The sequence below is a fragment of the Phyllopteryx taeniolatus genome, chromosome 21 (genome assembly GCF_024500385.1).
Source record: "Phyllopteryx taeniolatus isolate TA_2022b chromosome 21, UOR_Ptae_1.2, whole genome shotgun sequence".
Taxonomy (NCBI): domain Eukaryota; kingdom Metazoa; phylum Chordata; class Actinopteri; order Syngnathiformes; family Syngnathidae; genus Phyllopteryx; species Phyllopteryx taeniolatus.
This window is the reverse complement of record NC_084522.1, coordinates 916145-939198: the sequence shown is the minus strand read 5'-3', so window position 1 is coordinate 939198 and position 23054 is coordinate 916145. Positions and strand designations below refer to the sequence as shown.

At 45.3% G+C, this 23054-nt stretch overlaps 3 protein-coding genes across 5 annotated transcripts in view; 1 reads left to right on the top strand and 2 right to left on the bottom strand.

Annotated features, from left to right (window-relative positions):
* The first annotated feature begins 305 nt into the window (after nucleotides 1-305).
* On the top strand, nucleotides 306-3054 carry zgc:91910 (Zinc finger protein 706-like). 3 transcript variants are annotated; one of them, XR_009786114.1, is made up of 5 exons: nucleotides 306-454; nucleotides 1100-1250; nucleotides 2089-2202; nucleotides 2267-2317; nucleotides 2878-3054. XR_009786114.1 is itself a non-coding variant. In XM_061760247.1 (4 exons), the coding sequence occupies exons 2-3, from the start codon at nucleotides 1116-1118 to the stop codon at nucleotides 2182-2184; spliced, it is 231 nt and encodes a 76-aa protein (XP_061616231.1). In that variant the 5' UTR covers nucleotides 306-454; nucleotides 1100-1115; the 3' UTR covers nucleotides 2185-2202; nucleotides 2267-2848. The 3 variants fall into 3 exon arrangements, 2 of the variants coding, with proteins under 2 accessions (XP_061616231.1, XP_061616232.1); XM_061760247.1 differs by lacking the exon at nucleotides 2878-3054 and having other exon boundaries at nucleotides 2267-2848; XM_061760248.1 differs by lacking the exon at nucleotides 2878-3054 and having other exon boundaries at nucleotides 2245-2848.
* Nucleotides 2483-10538, bottom strand: bmp8a (bone morphogenetic protein 8a). Its single transcript, XM_061760238.1, has 7 exons — nucleotides 9726-10538; nucleotides 7421-7616; nucleotides 6415-6563; nucleotides 6157-6336; nucleotides 5995-6074; nucleotides 3870-3980; nucleotides 2483-3039 (listed from the first exon to the last, which is right to left on the bottom strand). The coding sequence occupies exons 1-7, from the start codon at nucleotides 10183-10185 to the stop codon at nucleotides 2890-2892; spliced, it is 1326 nt and encodes a 441-aa protein (XP_061616222.1). The 5' UTR covers nucleotides 10186-10538; the 3' UTR covers nucleotides 2483-2889.
* A 3810-nt stretch (nucleotides 10539-14348) lies between these two features.
* LOC133471061 (microtubule-actin cross-linking factor 1-like) overlaps nucleotides 14349-23054 on the bottom strand; it is a 137127-nt gene continuing 128421 nt past the window's right edge. Inside the window, 8 exon segments of the mRNA XM_061760230.1 lie at nucleotides 14349-14762; nucleotides 15445-15547; nucleotides 16003-16119; nucleotides 16873-17072; nucleotides 18932-18994; nucleotides 19732-19849; nucleotides 21508-21525; nucleotides 22800-22874. Of these exon segments, the coding sequence (XP_061616214.1) occupies nucleotides 14515-14762; nucleotides 15445-15547; nucleotides 16003-16119; nucleotides 16873-17072; nucleotides 18932-18994; nucleotides 19732-19849; nucleotides 21508-21525; nucleotides 22800-22874 (942 nt within the window). The 3' untranslated portion in view covers nucleotides 14349-14514.

The following is a 23054-nucleotide window of genomic DNA, read 5'->3' as shown; positions in this document are numbered from 1 at the left end:
CACATCCCCAAAACATGCGTGGTAGGTTGATTGAGGACTCTAAATTGCCCGTAGGTGTGAATGTGAGTGCGAATGGTTGTTTGTTTCTATGTGCCCCTGCGATTGGCTGGCGACCGGTTCGGGGTGTACCCCGCCTCCCGCCCGAAGACAACTGGGATGGGCTCCCCTACTGAGGAGAAGCAGTGAAGAAGAAAAAGACAAGATGGTGATCTGCTGTAGGGCATCTTTTCTTGATGGTGCATATTATGGCATTTATTCCTAATGACAATGCAGACATATGCTGTGACTGTTGCCCTGTAATGGGAAGCTGTATTCCGTCTCCAGATCAGAGGCGGCGCTGTTCCCAGCGCTTCCGACCCCATGACGTTGACATTTTGACAATGGTGACATACTTCCGGTGACGTTCAAATGCGAGCACGACAAAAGAGCCAGCGAGAGTGCTAAAACCTCCAAGGTAAACTCGGCTTTAAACTATCGCTTTCCTCCCCTGTTCGCTATTAAAACACATGTTCGCCCTTTATTGGCGTGTTTAGTTTTCGAAAGGACCTCACTCAAATGTTTTTTTTTTATTTCGGAGTTGTCTTGGCGTCGCTTGCTATCCGAGTGAGCTAATTCTGTTAGCCTGTTAGGAAGGTGGCCGCACAATTGGAGGATGAAGAACATGCTCTCGGGTCGTCATGGTCATTTGTTTTTGTAAAATAAGTTCCATTTCGGCAGTTTAGTCTAACGTTTGACGTGACATCGGTAGTTTATATGTTAATATTATTAACTCGTTAATGCGCGAAGCCGGCGCTTTTCCAGGCTCATAGTTCCCGTGGGGAACTTCATGATAGACATGTTATTTTGTCGACAAGTATGTCTTTACTGTAATTAATTTTCTTCACGGTATTAATAATTAAAAGTATATGTAATACAATAAAAACATGTTCGTCATGATCATTTGTGTGGCTGTGGTTTATTGTGATTTAAAAAAAACAAATAAATTCAGTGGCTTGTATTTGATGTGTGTGTTTCGAATTTCAAAAATTAAGTACAGGCGTGGGTTAAATATCTAAAAAGCAATACATAAAGGTGCTAACAAGAAGTGTTGTGTTTTCAGGTTGCATGTGAGGGCCATGGCTCGCGGGCAGCAGAAGATTCAGTCCCAGCAGAAGAACGCCAAGAAGGCCGCCGAGAAGAAGAAGGGGCAGGCGGCCGACCAGAAGACGGCGGCCAAGGTGGCACTGGTCCACACGTGTCCCGTCTGCAGGGTACGTCCACAAATACTCACAAGGGCGTCATTTATTGCTTCGCGTATGCATGTAACTACTGTGCATACACATCTTTTCGCTAAAGATTACTGTGAACTTGGCATTTGCAATTTTTCATTTTTGGGAGGGGGGACTTCTCCAACTCAGCTTTTTGCTAGTTTTGAGCTCAGACCACTCTTTGGCACCATCTGGTGGCAAGGAAGTATAATGATGCGAGTGAAGGTGTTTGATTTAGACATTACATCATTTGGCATCTATAGACAATTCCAACCCTTTTTTGGGTTGGTGTCAGTTACTCAGGGATTTTCACTACCTAAGGCAGGGTTAAGTGTACTACTTTTTCTTCCTCCAAAATATAAAGCTACGACTTTCTACTAAAGACATAACTATTTTAAAGAAGTTTTTTTTTTCTTCTAGAAAAAATACTTTCTCCCCAAAAATGTATTAGATATTTTTCTGAATTCTCCCTCCCAAAAAGTTTTTTAAAGAAAATATTCTACTTTATTTTGTATTTTGTTCCACACCTAACATTCTGCCACTATTATCACATGTTGTTGTTTTAATACTTTTTGGGAACATTTAGATTTTTTTCCAATATGTATGACTTCATCCTTGAGAAAAAAACCTCTTAAATACCCCCCCCCCCCCCCCCAAGTTTACACTTTCCTTTTTTTTCTGGGAGAAAAAAATCCCTTTTACCCCCTCAAAAGATGTCCTAGAATTTTTTTAATTCCCTACAATATCTTTACCTGAAATTTTGTTTCTAAGATTTTTTTTGTATTCTGTTAAGAAAAAAATGTGACTTTTCAAAATGACTCTGTGGTGTTCATCGTTGCAGACCCAGATGCCTGATCCCAAGACCTTCAAGCAACACTTTGAGAGCAAACACCCCAAGTCTCCCATGCCTCCTGAGCTGGCCGACGTTCAGGCTTGAAGGACCGGAAATGAGCCGGTAGGAGCCGGTCACGCGCCATGTTGTTCAACACGCGTGTAGTCTCACGTGTCTTTTCTTGCAGACACAGCATGATGACAAGGATGAAGCACACAGTCCATCTAACAACATGGAGGTGACGTGCGTGTGTGTGTGAGTGAGAAGAAGACAGTGACGAAAGGGTCACAAAAGTCCCATTTAAAAAAAAAAAAAAAACAACAACATATTTATTGTATGCAAGCAACATGCTTATAAACTGTCAGGATTGTGTGCTAAGGAGAATGACAACAAGTTCACACAGTTCAACTTTTTTCTTCATTTAATTTGACTATTAATCTTTCCTGAGTGAAGCAAGCTGCAGTGAGAAGTGAAAAAAACAAACCAATAGACCACTAAATATCAGGCGCATAGCAACAACACCTCAGCCCTTTTTTTGGTTACACCTGGCAATAATTTACTGAAGATATTCATTCATTTGGACTGCTAACATTTCAAATCAACCCCAACTTTAAGCACAAATCATGTTCATGCTCGACTGTTGTGGTTTCAAACTCGACTTTAAATGTACAACAACATTGAAAGTCTTCATCTTTTCGAAGGACTATTTAGAAAGTTATGTGACCAAATAACTAACACGTGTGTATCTTGTAATAAAAATCAAAGTCCACTTCCTTCTGGTTTTGGTTGGTGTTGCAGCTGCCGCACATCTCATAGGCAGCCGCAGGTCTTGACCACCATGTTGCGATGCTTCTTGAGGATCACGTTGTTGTTGTCGTCGTAGAAGAGCACCGAGATGGGACTCAGCTTGGTGGGCGCGCAGCACGCCTTGGGCACCTCGTCGGGCTTCAGCAGGTGCACCTGCCAAACAAAACACACACACATGACCTAAAATGCATTTGAACCTTCCCGGGGTCAAATGACATTCACCTGTGCATTTTAGATTGATTTGCAATTCCATCCGAAAGCGGAATACAGTTGTGCCTCGTTCCAGAAAACACCTGCAGTAGACTAGATCTGCGAAGTGCTGACCAATTATTTAAATAAATTAAAAAGTTTCATATATGCAAATGTCATGAAGTGATACTTTAGAAAGGTGCGGGTCGCCATCCACACACTCAACACGAGCAGATGTTTTTAAAAGGCAAGTGTGCTCTGCTTGTGTGACATGAATGTCAGTCCATGCAGGCAGGCAGGCAATTTCTTGGCCAAACCATTAGGCACTGTGCATCACACTGACGGTCCCAGCGGTGTCGGCAGATCCCGCTGCTTCCCAGAATTCTTAGCGGTCATGTTTTTAACTTTGCTACTTTAGTTGTAGAAAATTAAGCTAAATGTTGCTCTTTACTTGCCCATATTGCATCAGCTACATGTCGGGCTTTGGTTGGTATTTGTGACTTTGTCATGAAAGTGTGGCTTGTGAGTTCGTGGCAATTCGGTGACTTATCAAATTTATGAGTTGAGATTACTCGGTACATTTTCTGCAAATTTGTCTTTACTGTATGCGAGTTATTGCTGCCACCTTAAAGTCATAGCAAATATGTGCAGGTGAGTAACTGCACAACAGTGATTGGGGGGGGGGGAAATGCAATGCTCTGAATCTGCAGTAAGTGATCCGCGATATAGGGAGCGATTACTGTATGCCCGACTTTGCACGCTCATGAATGGCTGAAGAAGACGGGGGTACTGACCACTTGCTGGATGAGGGCGTGGTTGGTGGCGTTCATGCAGGCACCCAGCGGGTAGAAACACTCACCGTCGCAGTAGTACGCCGAGTACCCTGTGGGGGCCAGAACCCAGTCCTGACCAACAAAGTCCACATTATAGCAAAGACTTTGCTACACTTTGCATTACAATGCAGAATGAAGAAATATACAACCCCAATTCCAATAAAGTTGGGATGTTATGTTAAACATAAATAAAAACAGACTACAATGATTTGCAAATCTTATATTTAATTGAATACACTACAAAGACAAGATATTCAATGTTCAAACTGATCAACTTGATTGTTGTAGCAAATCAATAACTTAAAATTTTATGGCTGCAACGCGTTCCAAAAAAGCTGGGACAGGTGGCAAAAAAAGACTGAGAAAGTTGAGGAATGCTCATCAAACGGCTGTTTGGAACACCCCGCAGGTGAACAGGTGGGTGCCGTGATTGGATAGAAAAGGAGATTCCCTGAATTGCTCAGTCATTCACAAGCAACGATGGGGCGAGGTGCACCTCTTTGTGAACAAGTGCGTGAGAAAATAGTCGAACGGTTTAAGGACAATGTTCCTCAACGTACAATTGCAAGGAATTTAGGGATTTCATCATCCGCGGTCCATAACATCATCAAAAGGTTCAGAGAATCTGGAGAAATCACTGCATGTAAGCGGCAAGGCCGAAAACCAACATCGCATGCCCCGTGACCTTCGATCCCTCAGGCGGCAGTCCATCCAAAACCGACATCAATGTGTAAAGGATATCACCACATGGGCTCAGGAACACCTCAGAAAACCAATGTCAGTAAATACAGTTGGGCCCTACATCCGTAAGTGCAACTTGAAACTCTACTATGCAAAGCAAAAGCCATTTATCAACAAAACCCAGAAACCCCGCTGACTTCTCTGGGCCAGAGCTCATCTAAGATGGACTGATGAAAAGTTTTCTGTGGTCCGACAAGTCCATATTTCAAATTGTTTTTGGAAATTGTGGCCATCGTGTCCTCCGGGCGAGAAAAAGAACCATCCGGACTGTTATGGATGCAAAGTTCAAAAGCCAGCATCTGTGATGGTATGGGTAACTTACACATCTGTGAAGGCACCATTGATGCTGAAAGGTACATACAGGTTTTGGAGAAACATGTGCTGCCATCCAAGCGATGTCTTTTTCATGGACGCCCCTGCTTATTTCAGCAAGACAATGCCAAACCACATTCTGCACGTGTTACAACAGCGTGGCTTCGCAGTAAAAGACTAATAGACTGGCCTGCCTGCAGTCCAGACCTGTCTCCCACTGAAAATGTGTGGCGCATTATGAAGCGTCAAATATGCCAACGGAGACCCCGGACTGTTGAACAGCTGAAGCGGTACATCGAGCAAGAATGGGAAAGAATTCCACCTACAAAGCTTCAACAATGAGTGTCCTCAGTTCCCAAATGTTGGTCAAAGAAAAGGTGATGTAACACAGTGGTACACGTGAGCCTGTTGCAGCCATCAAATTCTAAGTTCATGATTATTTGCTAAAAGCAATCAGGTTTATCAGTTTGAACATGACATATCTTGTCTTTGTAGTGTATTCAATTCAATATAGGTGGAACATGAGTTGCAAATCATTGTATTCTGTTTTGATTTGTGTTTACCACAACGTCCCAACTTCATTGGAATTGGGGTTGTATGTGGAGTTTTAGCTTCTACAAGTAATTAACATTAAGAACTTCAGTAGATTCGCAATCACGGGATCCGATACACGAGTGGCATCATTTTATCCTGAAAATATCACTTTAAAAAAATAAATACATCTAGAAAAGTATCACTTGGGGGAAAAAATACTGCTATTCTTAAAAACACTCAAATTGACTATTGTCAAAATCTTTTTGTCCCTACAGTACAACTATTTACTGGATTTTTGTAAGACTACTTGTTTCTTGAAATATCCTTTTTGTTGGGGGGGGGGGGGGGGGAAATCTTTCAAAAGAGTAATGCTACTTTTCTCAAGAATAAAAGACTATAAAGTAAATATTTTTCGTTCACGTCATTCTTGAAAAGATATGACTTCTTGTCACGAACACGATGCACAAAGTCATTTCATAATTGAAGCGAAAGAATCGACCTTCCATCCGAGGTCACTGAAGCTGACGTAGAGTTCGTGTTTTTTACACGGCTGACCGCCGCTGTTGACTGGACTTCGATCTGAGCGGGAGAGAAGCGCTTAGCTTAAATCACCTTCGGTCGACAAAAGATCGATTCGAAGTGCGCCGAGAGCAGACTCAACTGTGGATGCTGGGCAGGGGCAGGTCGTATTTGGGCTTCTTCCTGCGCGGGTGCGTCTTGACGGCGCGGGGCGGCCGACAGGGGATCTGGCTCTCCCGGAAGAAGGTCACCATGAAGGGCTGCTTGGAGCGAGGACCCCTGCGGCCCACCAGCCCGATCCAGGCGGCCGACAGCGAGCGATCTGGAAGCGCAGCGGAGGTCACGTGGGACGTCAAGTGCTAAGAAGGCTAAAAGGAGCGGTTTAAGAGCGTGGGCGGACCCTCCTCGGTCTCCACGTAGAGGCGGATGCCCAGGTTGCTGCGGGGGCGCACGAGCCAGTGGTTGGAGGCCGAGGTGACGTCGAAGGCCAGCCAACCTTCTTGACCCGCGGGCACCGACTGCATGTCCAGCAGCACCAGCTCGGGCTCCCTGAAAACCACGACGATAACATTCTGCGTCGTGCGTTCACAATCACAACTGCAGTTCACAAATGTCAAACATTTTTTCTTAGACTTCATCAAGCAATATTGACACATTCTCTAAATATCATTCCCCTAAAAAAAATTCGATCATAAAGTGTTTTCTTCAAAAATATCTCCATTTCCCCCCCCCCTTTTTTTTAAAGTTAACTTTAAATATTAGAAATCCAAATTATTCTTGAAAGTAGCAATCTTTTTCAAATTACTTTTCTAGAAAATAGTCCTAGAAAACAGTTACACTCAAAAATGGCTTTTTTTTTCCTTCCCCCCCCCAACATTTAAAATGTTTTCTTAAAAACAACTTTTCCTTTGAAAAGTGCCACTTCATTCTCAAAAATGACGTTTTCTTTGAATGACTTTCTAGCGAATATTTTTCCCCCCATAGAAATGATTGACAATTTGTTTTCCTTAATACTTTTCATCATTTTTTAAATATCGTAAAAAAAGTACTTGAAAATTCATTCCATACTTCCCCCCCCCCCCCCCCCAAAAAAAAATAAATTATATATATATATATATATATATATATATAAAAGACTTTGAAAAGGGAATCATTTTTTTTGGGGGGGGGGAAACCTTTTTCCTACTTTTACTTTTCATACTTTTCAAAATTTGGAACTTTAATCAAAAGATGACTTTCATTTTTTCCCCCAAACAATTGACAATTTGTTTTCCCGAAGAGACCAAGTCATTACCTATTGTTGAAAATATTTGAAAGTGTATTGTAAAACAATGATTGAAAAACATGAGCCTGAAAAGCCGTCCTTTTTCCGATCTCGAAACTATGAATTGAGGGAGATTGTCGACCTGTGTCTGTTGTCCTTCTGGATCTCATATACGGAGATGTGCAGGGTCCTGTTGGCCCGCTGGCCGAGCGTCAGCGTCTTGTAGATGCGGAACTCGGCGGCCGTCACCGTCTCGCCTTGCGGCAGAGGAGTCAGGTCGAAGCGGAACTCTTTCCAGTAGGGACGAGGCTGCTGCAGCAGGTCACGCTCCTGCTCCACTGTGACGTCACAAACGCAAGCCAACAGCAGCGCTCAAAACGAAGCATAAGAATAATAACAATCATCACACATTTTAAGGATATGTCGAACTATACGAACATTTCTTACAGTATGCGAGAGTGGTTTTTCCTGAGGCTGACGTACATTTCCGGGAAGGGGGGGCTCTTAAGGAAACAATTCTTTAACGTATTCTAAAATAAGAGGTTTGACAAATAACTACACAAGCTGTAGAGTGTGTCGCGTCTATACGGAAACGGCGTAGAAAGTTAGTTTTGCATCGCAGTACGTTTGGGGTTATTTTGCAAGCGTGACGGTACTTTAGCGCCTGGTGCATGTGCGGAAATGTTATCCTCTAGCTGACCAATCGGGAGACTAAAACGTCCGAGGGAAGGCGCGTCTTAAAGTGAGCGGCTCTCAAAAATCGTTTTCTAAAATTAGAGGCTTGGAAAGAGGCTCGATTAAGAAGTTTCCTTTGAAGGTATTTTTTCAATATTTGCGTTGAAATCATTTGGATATAAATTACACACAGTAACATCTGCTTTAATAGCCATTTGTGCTCTTTGTTTTGAAACTTGCGTTAACAACACTAACATTGCACTGAAGTGGACCGAGACCTCAACAGCTGAGGTTAACACAGTGGAACGGCAGCTTTTCATTGCTTTAATTACACGCACAGAAAACCTAAAGAGCCGCATCGCGCACTGTGTAAATCAACGTGCAAATAAAGATGCAACACGCACGCATACATATACACAGGGAGAGCGCACTGGATGGATGTTAAATAGAGTTACTCCAGTTTGGATGCACACACACACACACACAAGAGCAGTAATTAGAGACACTTAGTGCCGCGCACCACAGCAGCTGCTGTGCACACACACGCCACAAATTGCAGGCCTGCGTTGTGTTTTGGGGTATTTTTAGCCGTGGCCCCCGCAGCCCCATTTTCATCTGCGCCGGTGCGTGTCGTTCGGGCCCTTTAATCGAGCGCAGCTGTGTGTTCCCTGGCGTATGCGCGGGGTCACGCTCGGATGAGGTCATGTCGTGCGCAAATAGAAAGTGGCTTCTCACCTGCCGCCGGGCAGCAGGTGAGAAGCGTTTGCAGCTTCAATGAATGGAGGCCCTGCCGCCCGCTGTTTGCACAACGCGGCCGCGGCGCTGCACCATCAAATGAGGTTTTCCTGCAGCCTTGACTGATACATTCCAGGGTGTACTCGCTTCAGCGAAACACACTTGGGTGGGGGGGTAAGGGAAACCCTTCATTACTTTGAGGTGGGGGTGCAGGATTTCTACAACACTTGAAGCATCAAGAGCTGTCCTGTTGCAGGAAGGAGGCAATCCTCAGGGGCATGCTAATATTTACGCTGTGAGAGATAGGCATCGGGGCGCCTCCGAGCGCACGCACACACACGCACACACGCCATTTAACTTGACTCTTATCCACGGATGCATCAAATGTCACAGAAAGACAATGTTTTGTCAAAACAACATAATGCAAAGTGGGGAATTGTAATTCCTTCCAGTCTGTCCCGCTATACTTACTTTATATCGAATTTTGCACTACCACGTGAATACAGTTGGAATTTTACAAGAATAAAGTCGTATTTTTAGATGAGTCATTTTTTTGTGTTGTCAGTGTGCTCTTTACACTTGTACAGTCCTCATCTATTGTTTGTTGTCCCCCACCTTATGCACGAATAGATTGATTTTCTTGCTCCAGAAAAAAAACTAAACGTCACTTGGACTTTATGTGTGAGCGAAAGTGTGATGTCATGTTCAATAACTTACATTGTGGCTCATCGCAGATGTTTCTCTTCCAAGACGTTAGTTATCGGCCATATCGCAGCTTTGTTACGGTTGGCAGAATATTGAGCTATAGTAGCGCGTGATGGTATCGGCGACTGTTGTACATCGATCTCGTGATGTATGCCGATATCGGTATCGTTGGCAAAATATTGCGATACAGTAGCGTGCGATTGTATTGCCGCGTTTGACGCCCATATCAAGAGGTCCGGCAGATATCGGTTATCACGCGTATCGTGATATTCTCGGTCCCCTTGGCAAAATATTGCAACATATAAACGATGCGAGTTTGTGCTGGCGCTCACCCAAGTTGACGAAGCTCATGACGGTGTCGGCCTCGCTGACGACGGTGCCGAGCGGCGGCGTGTGCGTGCTGAGGGCGGGCAGCGCCGGGCGGTGGACGGCCGCCCTCCGCTCGGCGCCGTCCCCCCTCGGCCGAACCGCGATGACGTCGTTGGCGGAGGCCGGGTCGTCCTCGCCGTCCGCCGCCATGGCGTGGTAGAGGTCCAGCATGAAGAGCGGCGCGGACGAGGGCGGCCTGAGCGGCGGGTGGGGCCTGGGCCGCCCCGGCAGGCCCAAGATGGACAAGATCTCCTTTTGCATCTCTTTCTTCTCACGACCGCTCAGACGCCGGAAGCTGGAGTGCAGCGCTGCCTGGGCCTGCTGGGCCAGCGGCAGGAGCAGGACCAGAAGCAGGACCAGGTTCCTGGGCAGGAGTTGCGCACCCCCGTGGGGGCTGCTCCTTCGGCGTGGATACTTCACCATGCTGCTTTGGCTTCTTTCTGGTCCACCTCTTCTGGAGCCGCCGACGATGACGTTCACTTGCCCCTCTTCTCCAGTCGCGGTCCTCCTGGTAATCTTTTCCACAAGATGGAACCCGAAGAAGGTGTTTACCTATTCTCGATCTTCTCCAGTCTGGTAGTCTTCAACCCTTGCAGGAGAGGTTCGCTTCCTGAATTTCTCTCTCCACTAGTTTGGTTCCTGAACTGTTAGCTAGAAATGCTAATTGTTGTTGCCGAACATCAACCTATAAACAGGTTCTGAAATAAAGCTAAAGAAAAGTAACTGGAGTTGAGGGGAAAGCGCCCTCTACGAACTTCTTAGTCTCTTCAAGTTCTGGCAGAAAAAGTGACAGTTTTCCTCCCTCCACTCGTCTACCTTCCTCTATTGATCTTTCAGCTCTTCTCGAATTCCTTTTGCTGCCCAAGACAAACCCTCAAGATGTTCAACCCGTTTCCACTCCAACCTTCCCAAAGTTTGGATTCTTCTGTGGGTCTTTTAGTCTAAAGGAGATGACTAAAACCTCCTGTGTTCCTCAAGTGAGCGTTCTCCACTAGCTGGACCGCGAAGGAGGAGGAGGAGGAGACGTTCACCTCCCGATTGTACGGACTCCAACCTTGTGGAATTCCAGGTGCTCCGCAAGCAGCTCGGCGTGGCGCAGATCCTCTCGGCTTTGAAGCAGCACACTTTAATTTGAGAGGAGAGCAGGTGCTGCCCAAACCGGAGCGAGGCCGACTCGTCGGGTCTGATCTCCTTCAGAGAAAACTGGGAGACCTCACAGAAATCCACGGGAAAAAAAGTATTCGGTGTTCTGAAAATAAAATTCCATAAAAAGAGCCTGGGGGGAGGCTGCTGCTTTTTGACACACACGCCGCTGGGAGTGTGTGCCCATCTGATCTGAACTTTCAAGAAACAGGAGGGAGCGCTTCTGTCGAGCTCCGCCCACCTCAGCCGCTGTAGCAAGGGGAGGAGTTTATCTCCCCCGCCTCCTCTTTCTCATGACTGCTTCCTTTCATACCGAGCCCAAAACCTCCACCCGAGCCCCCTTTAACGCTGTTTACTCACAACTTGCGCTTTGTCCCAAAGGTCAACTTCTGTACAAACTTTTCTACAGAATTCAGAGAAACGCCATAAGTGAGCCATTCGTTGTTCCCGCAGAGCAGACAATTATGTGTCGGAATGTGTGTGGTGAAAAGCAGTTACTTCAATGGTTACAGCTGCAGGAACATGTCCAAGGTGTTTTGCATCAAGCTAGCAAAACTCAAATGATACGGTTTAATGCAACATTTCCGTGTTTTCCGTCACTGACAGTTGAAAGCAGGCACACTTGATTTGGTCGACTATGCAAGTGAGACTGAAAACAGATGCTAAGGAATCCTTTCAAAGTTTCAAGTCGTTATGTTTCATTACATGTAAATGTTTAAAGCACACGCGAAGGGTAAAATGACATCTACAACTTTTCCGAGCAGGTTTTTTCACCGTTTACGGTTAAATGTAATAACTTCGAAGTGTGACGATGCGAAAGAATCCGTGCCAAAGTACAGTTCAGTCGTATTTAACATTTGCATTTTATCTTGAAGGATTGTTTGTTTTTACACATTTTACTGAAATGTGATGTGCTGTATGTCCTTTAAGTAGAGTTTTTTTCATTTCACTATTCTTAAGCGCAGTGTTAAAGTGGTTCCCAATATGAAATATGCCGCTGCCGTCTCATTTTTGACAAACACCAGTGCTGCTATTTGAATGCCGGTCATGTATTTGGAACATTTTTGGCGGTACTTGGTTTACTGGAGCACTGTTCTTCAACGTGCCTTCAAAAGTGGCACATTTTGCCTGACGCGGCATAAACCTCATTTGGCATCAATTGGGCACACGCACGTTGCGTGCGTGCGTGCGTGCGGGCAAGGGAGGAGTGAGTCAAGCTTTGCTACGCAGTTGAGTTTGTTTGTGCGCGCTGGGCTTCAAAGACGAACGACCACGCGAGGCCTCAACGCCGCCGTGATCTTCACAAATATTCACACAAGTTGGAAAGCACGCCGGCTTCCCCGCCGCTCGCCACCGCCGGCCGGGCGTCTCCTCATCTGTTTTTTCATCAGTGGTTCGCAAACCTTTTTGCACCTCGCCTCAGAACAAAACTTTGGTCCTCCAAGTACCGCCATCATGACCAACATTCAACTACAGTAGACCGACCCAAGTGTTTGTCCAAAACGAGTCAGAGATTTTTATTCCTAGAGTAGCCAAATATTGTACTCAAATAAGACGAAAGTCATAAAGTAACAGTCAAGTAAAAAGTACACAGTGCAATAACTACTCAAGTACTGAGTAAATGGTAACTTCAGATTTTTTTTTTTTTTTTTTTTTTTTTTACATCAGAACATGAACATCAGTAAAATGAAAAAATTCAATGTGAATGCGCAAATTGATATTGCTGTGTGTGTGAGCGAAATTATCACGTACCCCAAGAGATGCATGTTTTACAGTTACTTATAATAATATGCACATCCAAAAACATCTGCAACTTAGCGCTAGGTGTTTTCTCAAGTTAGAAGTGGGCTGAAACTTCCACGTTTGGACAGACGGTGCCAGACAAATACTACAATACATAAAAGCTGTTGTTTTTCTTTGTCGAAATGTAAACACGACGAGTAGCGTGCCGTTGGCTTCAATGGTAACGACGACCTTCCCAACATGGCCGCCGCGGAGGCACGTGATTTGCCGGGCTGGTTTATCTAGCGTTAATACCTATGCCTATAATTGATCAATAAAAGTAGCGAGCGGTATTTAGATCATTGTAAAAGAACCGTTTCTTCTTTACATATACTCGAGTAAAAATAAAAGGTATGCAGTATTAAAACTACTTTGACAAGTAAAATGTATCCAAAATGCTTAAAATGCTAATAAACGTAACTGAGTAAATGTAGCACGTTACTATCCACCTCTACTAAAGGTGTATTTAACATTTTTGTGAGCCACAGAAAATCGATCCTTTGTGCACAAATGATTTTTTTTTCCTGCAAGCATCATTTTAATACAAAAAAACAAACAAAAGAAAAAGGTTTATAATATGTTTTTTTTGCTTCATTTTACACAACTTGCCCCTTTTGCTCCTGCTCATGTTCACACGGTAACACAGCATCTTGTGAGACAGAGAGACAATAAATAAATACAAATCCATAAGATGTCTTTTTCTTATAAATGTCTGGAAAAAATCCGCAACTGTCGCCGCCCACCAACATGCAGTCCACACATGATTGGGCGCTAAGCAAACACACCTGTGTACAATGCATCTTCTGCCAACAACAAAATTAAATATTACATTTTTATATTTCAAGATAAACAACCAAAAATCAGTTGGATTGTAAATTAACAGAAAGAAGAAGAAGTAACATGATTATCTTCCGTAACAGGCGGGAGAAAGGAGCCCAGAACGCTCACAGGGGCGAAAGAACAAGTCGGCGGAATTTGTTGACTTCGATGGAGTTTAGTGCACAACGTGTGGAAAAAGGCGGGAGAATGCAAGAAAACGTCCGGCCTCTGTTACGGCAGAAAATTGCCAAATCCGTGTTTTCTTCGTGGGGAAAAAGGTGGAAAAATGCCATCTTTTCGAGGCAAGGAGTGAGATTTTCGCATGTCCATCCTGGCGTTTCAGCACAACACGGCGAGAGAAATGAGTGTCACATGGGATGATGTACAGCTGTCGTCCCGCCTCGATTACGGTGGAATAGTGTGTTTTGTACACGACGCAGGGAAAAATGACTCACTGGCGCCACCCCAAGGATGGAAGGCGCGAAGTGCACCTTGTAGCGTACGTCCCCATTTTCGGGAGGCCGAACCGCGGCAGCCGCCCCTGTGCTGGCGTCCCGGCGGTGGCGAGGTTACCCACCCTCATCCGGGCGGCGGACCCCGCCTCCCCTGAGCGTTCCGCATGTTGCGTCACATGTTGCATATTAGCTGGCCCGCAAGCCAAAATGTTTTTTTTTTTTTTTTTTTTGTAGTTGTAGCAGCACGTCGTGTTTGGTGGGAAGGGCGACGGCGGCGGAAGGCAAAGTGGGAGGAGTCACTTTTCTTGACACGACATATTTGTACTTCTTGCGCCACTGCAAGGAAGCTTACAAAGTGCACCTTCAGGTGTGCTCCCATTTTTGGGATTTTATTTTTTTTTGCAAACCACAAGTGCGCTCCCTCCCCTTGAGAGTTCCACACGTGCTGCTGCAAGCCCACATTTTTTTCCTAGGATTTTTGGGGTCACTTTTCTTGGCATAAGATGGATACCACCACGGCATCCAAAATGGAGGACATTTTTGCTTCCTTGTCTTATTTTTTGCTGGGCGCGGGTGTTTTGGGACTGGGTGACTTCTTGGTGATGGTGGGGATCTTGGAGGGCTTGGCGCCGCCGGGCCTCCGCGGCGTGTCGGAGGCGTCGGAGCAGACGGAGCGCGCGTCCTGCAGCTCCGAGGCGTCGGACGCGTCGCTTCCCCGCCGACTGCCGGCTCGGCTGCCGGCACGGCTGCCCGCGCGGCCGGCGGCGGCGGCGCCGGCCGACGACCCCGCTCGCTTCGGATCTGCCGGGAGACAGGAAAGCGTGAGGGACCAAATTCCCAATGTGACACAGGTGGCGTTGAAAGGCCGCCGCCCGCCGAGCGCCCGATCGGTCGGCGACTGTTTTTGCCGGGATTCAGCTCACGCTGAAAATACATGTGCGGGTTTTTCCGTGCTGCCCCAAGCCAAATAAGTGGCCTCGATAAAGCGTCAAATATTGTCTTAAGAGCAATACTTGACTTTATTCATAATGTATAATGTGCATGTGGATGAAAAAAGCGAAGCTTGCGGTCGAAATGTACGCGAACGGCACGTTCAAATGAATGGAATCAGCTGGAGTCCATTCAAATATTCACGCACGCGCGTCATCTCGCTTTTCCGGCCAAGTACGAAAGACAGCATCGAACGGCAACACGCTCGCTATTCGGGGCGCTCGACGTGCGGGGGGCAACTCTTATTTTGATGCGACGGTCTGCTACAATCGGCTTCGACCGCATCGCGCAGGCAACTGAGTGCCTCTGATTAACCCCAAATAAACTTCGAGTGTTCTAGTAGGACCTTGAGTTGACTAAGTCCAGTCTCATTAATTCCAAATCAAAGTCAAGTTGACCGTTTCATAGGTTTTGGCCCAACAAGTCCAAAGCTCCCAAAATTTGTGACCAAAGCGTGAAGTCACGTGACGTCGGACGGGCGCCGAGGTCTCACCGCTCCGTTTGCCGGCGTGCGTCGACCCGCCGTTCTCTCCCGTCAGCGAGCCGCGGCTGGAGTGGAAGGTCGGACGCTTCAGCTTGGAGCCTGACGACGCCCCCTGCAGGAAGAAACAAGAGACATCGTCCTGAAAAATCCTAATAATGAAGTTAAAAGGTCATAGTAAAATAAACATTATTGAACTGGAAGTCAAGAGAAAATATTCCGCGAGGACACCAGGAGGCCAGTTGCGGCTACCGCGTCATGTTAAGACACATGAAGACATTAAACACACAATAAACAAATCAAACATTTCCGCGTATTTCAAATGTGTAATGAGTGTCAAAGCGGATGGTTTTCGGATCGTTAGCTGTCTGAGAGGGACTGCTGCAGACATATTAAAAATGGTTGACGATTCATTCTCAAGGGATGGAACCAAACGATGGATCGTCAAACTTGTTCCAAAAAGGTTTTAACAATGAACTGTTGTTGCGTTGGCGTTCAGCAGGAGTGGGAGGCGGCTGGGGTGAAATCATGTTTCGGTGCGGGTTGTCTTGTTGCGTCGTGCGTTGTTACCTCGTCGTCGCCGCCGCCGCCGCCGACGTCCGGGCAGCACGGACACTTGTTCGCCGGCGCGCTTTTACTGTGTGCCAACCACGGCTTGGCGTAGTCACGAGAGTGAGTGTGCGACGACTGAGGGAAGGAGCGAGGGAAAGACGGCAGTCGGGAAGGAAGCAAATAACGAGGGAAAAGAATGAAGGAAAGAAAATAGAGGCAAGGAAGACAATAGCGAGGGAAAAACAAGGAAGGAAGGAAGGAAATAGAACAGGAGGTCGTGAGGGAAGGAAGATGGCGTGCGGACGTGGAGGCCAGCGAGTCATTTTCGAGTGTTTGATATTTGTTTTAATTGAAAAAAAGAAAAGCGTGAAGGTAGATTAACGACGACGACGACGAGACAAAAACAAGACAAGACCAAAAAAAGATGTTAACGACCAACAACCTAGCACTTACACAACAGCGCGCGTCATGAAACGTAACGTAGCATAAATGTCACTTTGCAATTCCAATAGATGGCAGAAGGTGCAATTACCATGAATGTTAAATGTTCAAAGCATATTTGAACGCTTGACAGTTTTCACCGCTGTTCGTCCTTTTTGACTTACGAGCCGTGGCTGTGTCAATTTGTTTTGCGGGCCGACATTTGAGTTATGAGTGCGCTTCAGGTGCAGCTACACGGAAGGAAAACTTTCAGCCGTATATTAAATGGTACAAGCGGCCCGTCACAAAATGCCAACACTGCCAACGAGGGGCACGGAGCAACGGGCAACCGGAGGTGGAGTCACATCACTGACTAGGCCACGCCCCTTAAAGGCATGCGGTGGGGTGTCGGGAGCAAAATGTAAAACGCGCGTGCCGCGGCTTCGGCGAAATAGTTACGCGACTTACCCTGGACGACGCCGACGCGGTGGGCGTGGCGGGCGCCGAGGCGCCGCTGTGCGAGGCCGAGGACGAGGAGCGGGTGGGCGAGGCGTTGCGGGAGCCCGGCTTGGAGCGGCGGCCTCGCGAGCGGAAGGCGCACACGCCCTGCGGCGTCCCCTCGGGGAGGATGAACCTCTCGCGGAGCTCCAGGTTGGTGCGCCCGCGAGCTGCAACGCAAGCAAAACACCAGACGCAAACGTCAACGTGCCGCCACGCCTGCAGGGGGCGGCGCAGGACGCCGCAACCTCACGCACTCAGGACATCGTTAGTCATAGGAGAAGAAAAGAAAAAAGGATTGCAGTCATACTATATAACAGGATCAAATAAAATACTCTTACCAACAATCAATCATAGGAATGATAACAAATACCGGTACAAAAAAAAAAGACATTATAAATAGTAAAAATAATCTCCAATAAAAAGTACTAAATAATAAACGGTAAGACAATTGTTAGGGTGACAAAGGATTAGTAGAAATAATACTAATATTTATTAAAGAGTACAAATACTATACAATAGTTAAGAGTAATAGTTGCTATATTAAATAATCATAAATATTAAACATTAAGTGTACTATAAATAATTGTTATAATAGTAAAAAGAAAATATCATACTACAAATACTAATAGAAAAACGATATCAATTGGAAAAAAATAATTGCAACAATAAGTAGAAGACATTTAAATTGTAATACTAAATAGTAAAAGAATTAATTAAAATAAAGATAGCACTGGTGCATGAATAGTGATAAAAGTAAAAAAATAAGTAATAATAAATAGTAAAGAAATAAGTTATAATAAGCTATAGTAAGCAAGTAGTAGAGTTAGAACAATCAATGAAAAATTATTAATAAATTGAGCGTGCCGGCGCTTCCTCAGCAGTGGATGCTTGTTTATCAGCACGGCGCGTGCTCGGGCGGGTGGGCTCGTTTTGAAAGAGCGAGTTTGTTTTGAGCATCGAACGGGCTGCTGTGTTTCACGTTATCGCCGAGCAGCGTCCCGTGACTCAACAAAGTGCGGACGACAACGAGCCTTCACCAGCAATAGGAATGATGATGATGATGATGATGATGATCACAATGCTTTACAAGAGAATCAAAAGCGCAGTGAGAAGAAAATGAATGACGTGCGCAGGAAGAAGGTCAAGATGCAGCAGGGAAGCGGCAGCGCTTAGCTTAGCTCAGCTTAGCTTAGCTTTTGTGTCCTCACCAATGTGTTGCACTACTTACTTGCGCTTAACTTGGCGGAGGAGTGCGTACTCATACTTGGAGTGCTTGTGACGCTTGTGTAAGGAGTATGTGTGAGCACTTTTATTACTTTACTTTCTGTCTTTATGTGATGCCTGTGTAAGGAGTGCGTACCAGCACGTGAAGTACTTGTGTCTATGTGATCGTTGTGTGTGTCGATACTTGTGTTTATGCGATGAATGTTGGAGGAGTGTGTATCAGTGCTTGTATGCATCTAAGTGACACTTTTTTGGGGGGGGGGGGGAAGAAACTCAACATACACAATCAATGTTTTTGGTTGTTTGATTATTATTATTATTATTTTTTTAACTGCATTGAAAACCTGAAAGGGGCCATGTTGCCAGGCAGGCAGGCAGGCAGAGGTATTAAACAACAACAAAAACATTTAAAAGAAAAAAAAAAGTGAACATTTTGAAGAGTAAAAGAAGTGAAGTGAAGGTTAAAAGCGTGAAGACCTGGGAGGCCTTTGAGCGAGCAGCGCAAACACAACTCGTAAACGTATGCTGCGTATACAGCCGATGCACAGCGCTGTGGATGAACGTGCGGAGCGAGCGTCAAGACGGACGGCCGGATGGAGGGATGGAGAGAGAGAGAGAGGAGGAAGGGTGGAGAAAGAGCCTGGCGTGAGACAGGAGACAATGTGAAAACAGCGACGGACGCACGACGACCGACGGCAACGCGGGAGTCGAAGGCGTGGCAACATCAGCCGGCAAAACCGACAAAGAACAACAAAAACGGCCGCGAGCTTCCCGAGCGCAAAAGCGAGAGAAGTCGTCCAACCTATACGGGATGAGATGGAGCTACTGGAGTCGGAGCGAAGGATCTTAAGTCCGGGATGTTGAACTGGAGGGAGAAAAGGAGGAAGAGAGGGAGGAGCATGCATCATGCAGTACCGACTAGTCATCAAATACCGGAAAGTATGAAGGAGGGGAGGCGGCTCGCGGCCACATGATCACAAACCTTTTGTCCTTTGGAAAATGGCAAATCTGGTAATTTTGTGTGCATGCTGTCTACTTATAGACAGTTGAAAACAGATCTTTGCATAGACTCTATGACTTTCTTCAAAGTCAGAAGCTGGCAGATGTTTCATTGAAAGCGTCTGACTCCTCGCAGTATTTTGGCCCGTTGGCCCGCGTGTGCAACTGAGCCAAGTTTGTAGGCCGCCCAAAAGCGTTCAATGGGTTGGACGTCAACGATCATCGTGACGCACAAACATCTCATTACAGTAGTTACAGTTTTTGATATTAAAAAAAAGTGACATATATATATATATATATATATATATTTGGGCAAGGAAGAAGGTATTCGCTATTCCAATCAATTCCCAAATTCCAATGAAATTAAGATTTTCGCATTCGACTGGAAGCAAATGATGCATCGTATTCTGACAGGACCTGGAACGAATGAAGTCATCGTTGTTTACTTGTCCTCGTTATACAATTAGCGTCGAGTGCTTTTTTTGCCCTTATTTTTTGCTTGGCAGAAACAACTAAAATGGACTGACAGCTGTTTTTGCGGCGTCGCCAATTTCGGGGCGGTTCCCGACGATCGTGGATTTGTTTCTTTTGGGGGGGACTCACCTCGACACGGATCGTTCTTGACCAGGAACTCGTCCAGAGCCATCCAGCCGCCGCCCACCCGCACCATGACAGTGCTGCGCAAGATGCGCACCAGACGCAGCTGCTGCGAGTCGCCGAACTGCGCCGAGGAAGAGGAGGCGTCAGGACCAGGGGGCCGTTCAATTGTTCGCACAACAGCAAAGCGAGCAGCCATGCGGGCAAACATGCGCCGGAAGACAACTTGCAGCCACAATCGCCCGTTGGAAGCCAGCGCGTCGTCACAAATCACAAATGTCAATTTTCAACCTGGGCCTTTTCCACTGAGGGCCAAGTTTCAAGGGGGAGGGGGCAACGCTTGACCTTGTGCTCATAAAACATGCCAACAAATTTGGATTCATTATACGCGGCAGTCAAACATACATACGTACATATATGTATATGTATATGTATATGTAGAAAGCCTAAAGCGTAGCTGCGGGAGAAAAGGTTAAAAGTTCTTATTGGAATTTTTGGAATAACATTTTTGGAATCCAAACATTCGCGTGATCTTTTGTGCACTTTGAAATAATGAAACTGTTTTTTTTTACATTCAAACATTGAAATGAAGACATTGCTGTCTTGTAACATTGAAATGTATTTACAATTTAAAATTGAAAAGAAGAAATAAATAAAATTCAATCAGGTGACAAATGTTCCTATTTTATTAAGAATAATGTGAATAATGGTGTCCAATTGTAATGAATTTATCATTTCACATAAATGCCACAAATTAATGATATTATAATTACACTTTTTACACCTAAACAAAAGCAGTGTGATATATTGAATGAAAAATTGGGTCAATATTTCATTAACCCGAAGCATATTTAAAATAAGTACGACATTGTGTAACATGCCATTGTATTTACAATTTTAAATAAAACATTAACATATTTGAAACTTTTTTTTTACATTTAATAAAGAAAGTGTGATGTCTCGTAAAATTGAAATGTATTTCCAATTTTTGAAATGTATTTCCAATTTTTTAATTTGAACATTTTTCTACATGAATAAAACTTAAAATAAGTGTGATATCGTGTAACCTTCTAATGGATGGATAGTTCCAAATAAAAATATTTTATTTGAAATTGTTTGTACTGTTTATATCTTAAAAATAGTTGAAATTGTTGATTTTTTCTTTTTTTTGCATGCCCAAAATATTTAAAATAAGTATGGTATCGTTTAGCATTGAAATGTATTTACAATTTCAAATAAAAATGTGACAAATTTGATTTTTTTTTTTAAATTAACAAAATACTTACAATCAGTGTGATATCTTGTAAGGTGCAATTGTTTTTACAATTTGAAATAAGAAAATACACGCACACACACACACACACACCAGACTTTAGGGAAGCCGGTTTTAGTGCAGGGAGCCCACCACAGAAGAAGAAGAAGAAGAAGAAAGTTCTTGGCTTCGGCAGCCCGATTTCTTCACCAGCGTCAGTCCAAAGCACAGAAAACACTCGAGGGGATGATCACTCGCAACACAAGGACGCTGAAACCTGCTTCCCACGAGAATGGATTCTTTTCCTGATTATCTGTCGCTGCTTTTGCCAATTGAAAACAATCCCATTTAGAGTGTCTTTGTTTTCCGTTGCGCTAATACTACTGTAGAGTGACTCCAGCTACCCGAGACAGATTCCTCGTGAGTTTGAATATGCTTGGCCAACGACTGGGATGGCGAGATTGCGATTGCGAGGAAGCAAAATTCAGGCGTCCGACGACAGCACGAGACGCGACGCGACGTGACGTTACCTGGTTTCCGAGGAAGAACTACAAAAAATCCGGCACAGGCGGCGCACACAAACACAAAAGACAAACAAAGAAAGATGACGATCCAAACAACTGAACAACAGAAAGCCTGTGAAGACTTTTCGTGTACAGTGACGCCTTGACTTACGAGTTCAATGTGTTCGCGACCACGCTTGTATGGCAAATCATCTTTCCCCATTGAAACGAATGCAAATGCCGTTCATCCGTTTAAGCCCCTCACGAAACAATAACAAAATCAACCGCAACTTGCTTTTTAATGAGAAAAATAGCACTAAACAGGATCGTACTTTATAAAAAGAAATGACATCTTGAAATCAAATGCAAAGAATGAAACAGTTTACATCCGAGCGCGTGATGCTGCCCCTCGGCGGCCGAGTCGCAGAAGACGGTCACGGCTGCTCGGTAAACTGCGGTAATATTTGGCGTTTTTGGGCAGACGATAAAGAATATTTGCCTGCGAATGTCGTCGTACGGCTAAACGGCTCGTGAGTCGAGGCGCCACTGCGCTCCAGAAAATGTGCTCCTGGAGATTCACACACATGAGCAGACAAGCACGATGTGACAACTGCGGGACGTGAGAGCGCGAGGCGCACGTTTGAGCTCATCTCATACAACAAGATGAAAACATGACGTGAGAGCGCGAGGCGCACGTTTGAGCTCATCTCATACAACAAGATGAAAACATGACGTGAGAGCGCGAGGCGCACGTTTGAGCTCATCTCATACAACAAGATGAAAACATGACGTGAGAGCGCGAGGCGCACGTTTAATCACCAGTGGACCCCCGCATATTTGCGGATGAAATCAAAATGTTTTGCTTTTTATACCCATTTTTAAAACATGTTCCCCCCCTCCCTTTTTTTGGGGGGGGGAACCAACCCAAAAATACCTATTGGTGGTTTATTCCCACTTATTCAATATTTATTTTGGGGGGGGGGGGGGGGGGGGGGGAATTCCAATGCAATTTTGATGGCCATCAAGTATCTGCAGATTTTTGCTCTTGGCGGCCCGGCCCGGCCCGGCCTGTATCCCCCCTCGCCACGAGCGGGGGTCCACTGTATATATCATAATTCTCTGCTGGAACGCCGTGAGAGACGAGAGCATGAAGGTGAGACGCACACTTGATCAACGCAATGAAGTTAGCTTGTTAACGGAAAAACCACAAATGTGGTATTATTCCCGAAGTCTGCAATGGCGGACGACGCTTGTTTAAAAGTGCAAAGTAAACATTTGTGCGCATCCAACATGAGAAGTAAAAAGTGGGCTGGCCTTACCCGGTATTTGTTCTCCCCTATCTGCTCCACCTGGAACCTTTTGGCACACTTGCACTGCGCCACCTGCCGAGTCACCTGCACGACATCGCCAGAGGAAAACCTTTATTTACACTCCCGCATTGACGAGGTGCTTCGTTCCTATCGAATCATTTAACCAGTCAACACGCTCATTTATGGAACGCGATGGTGTACGTGCTAGATGCGGCGTCCACGCACAATTCCAAACGCGTCGATGATGAGCCGGACGGCGCGCAC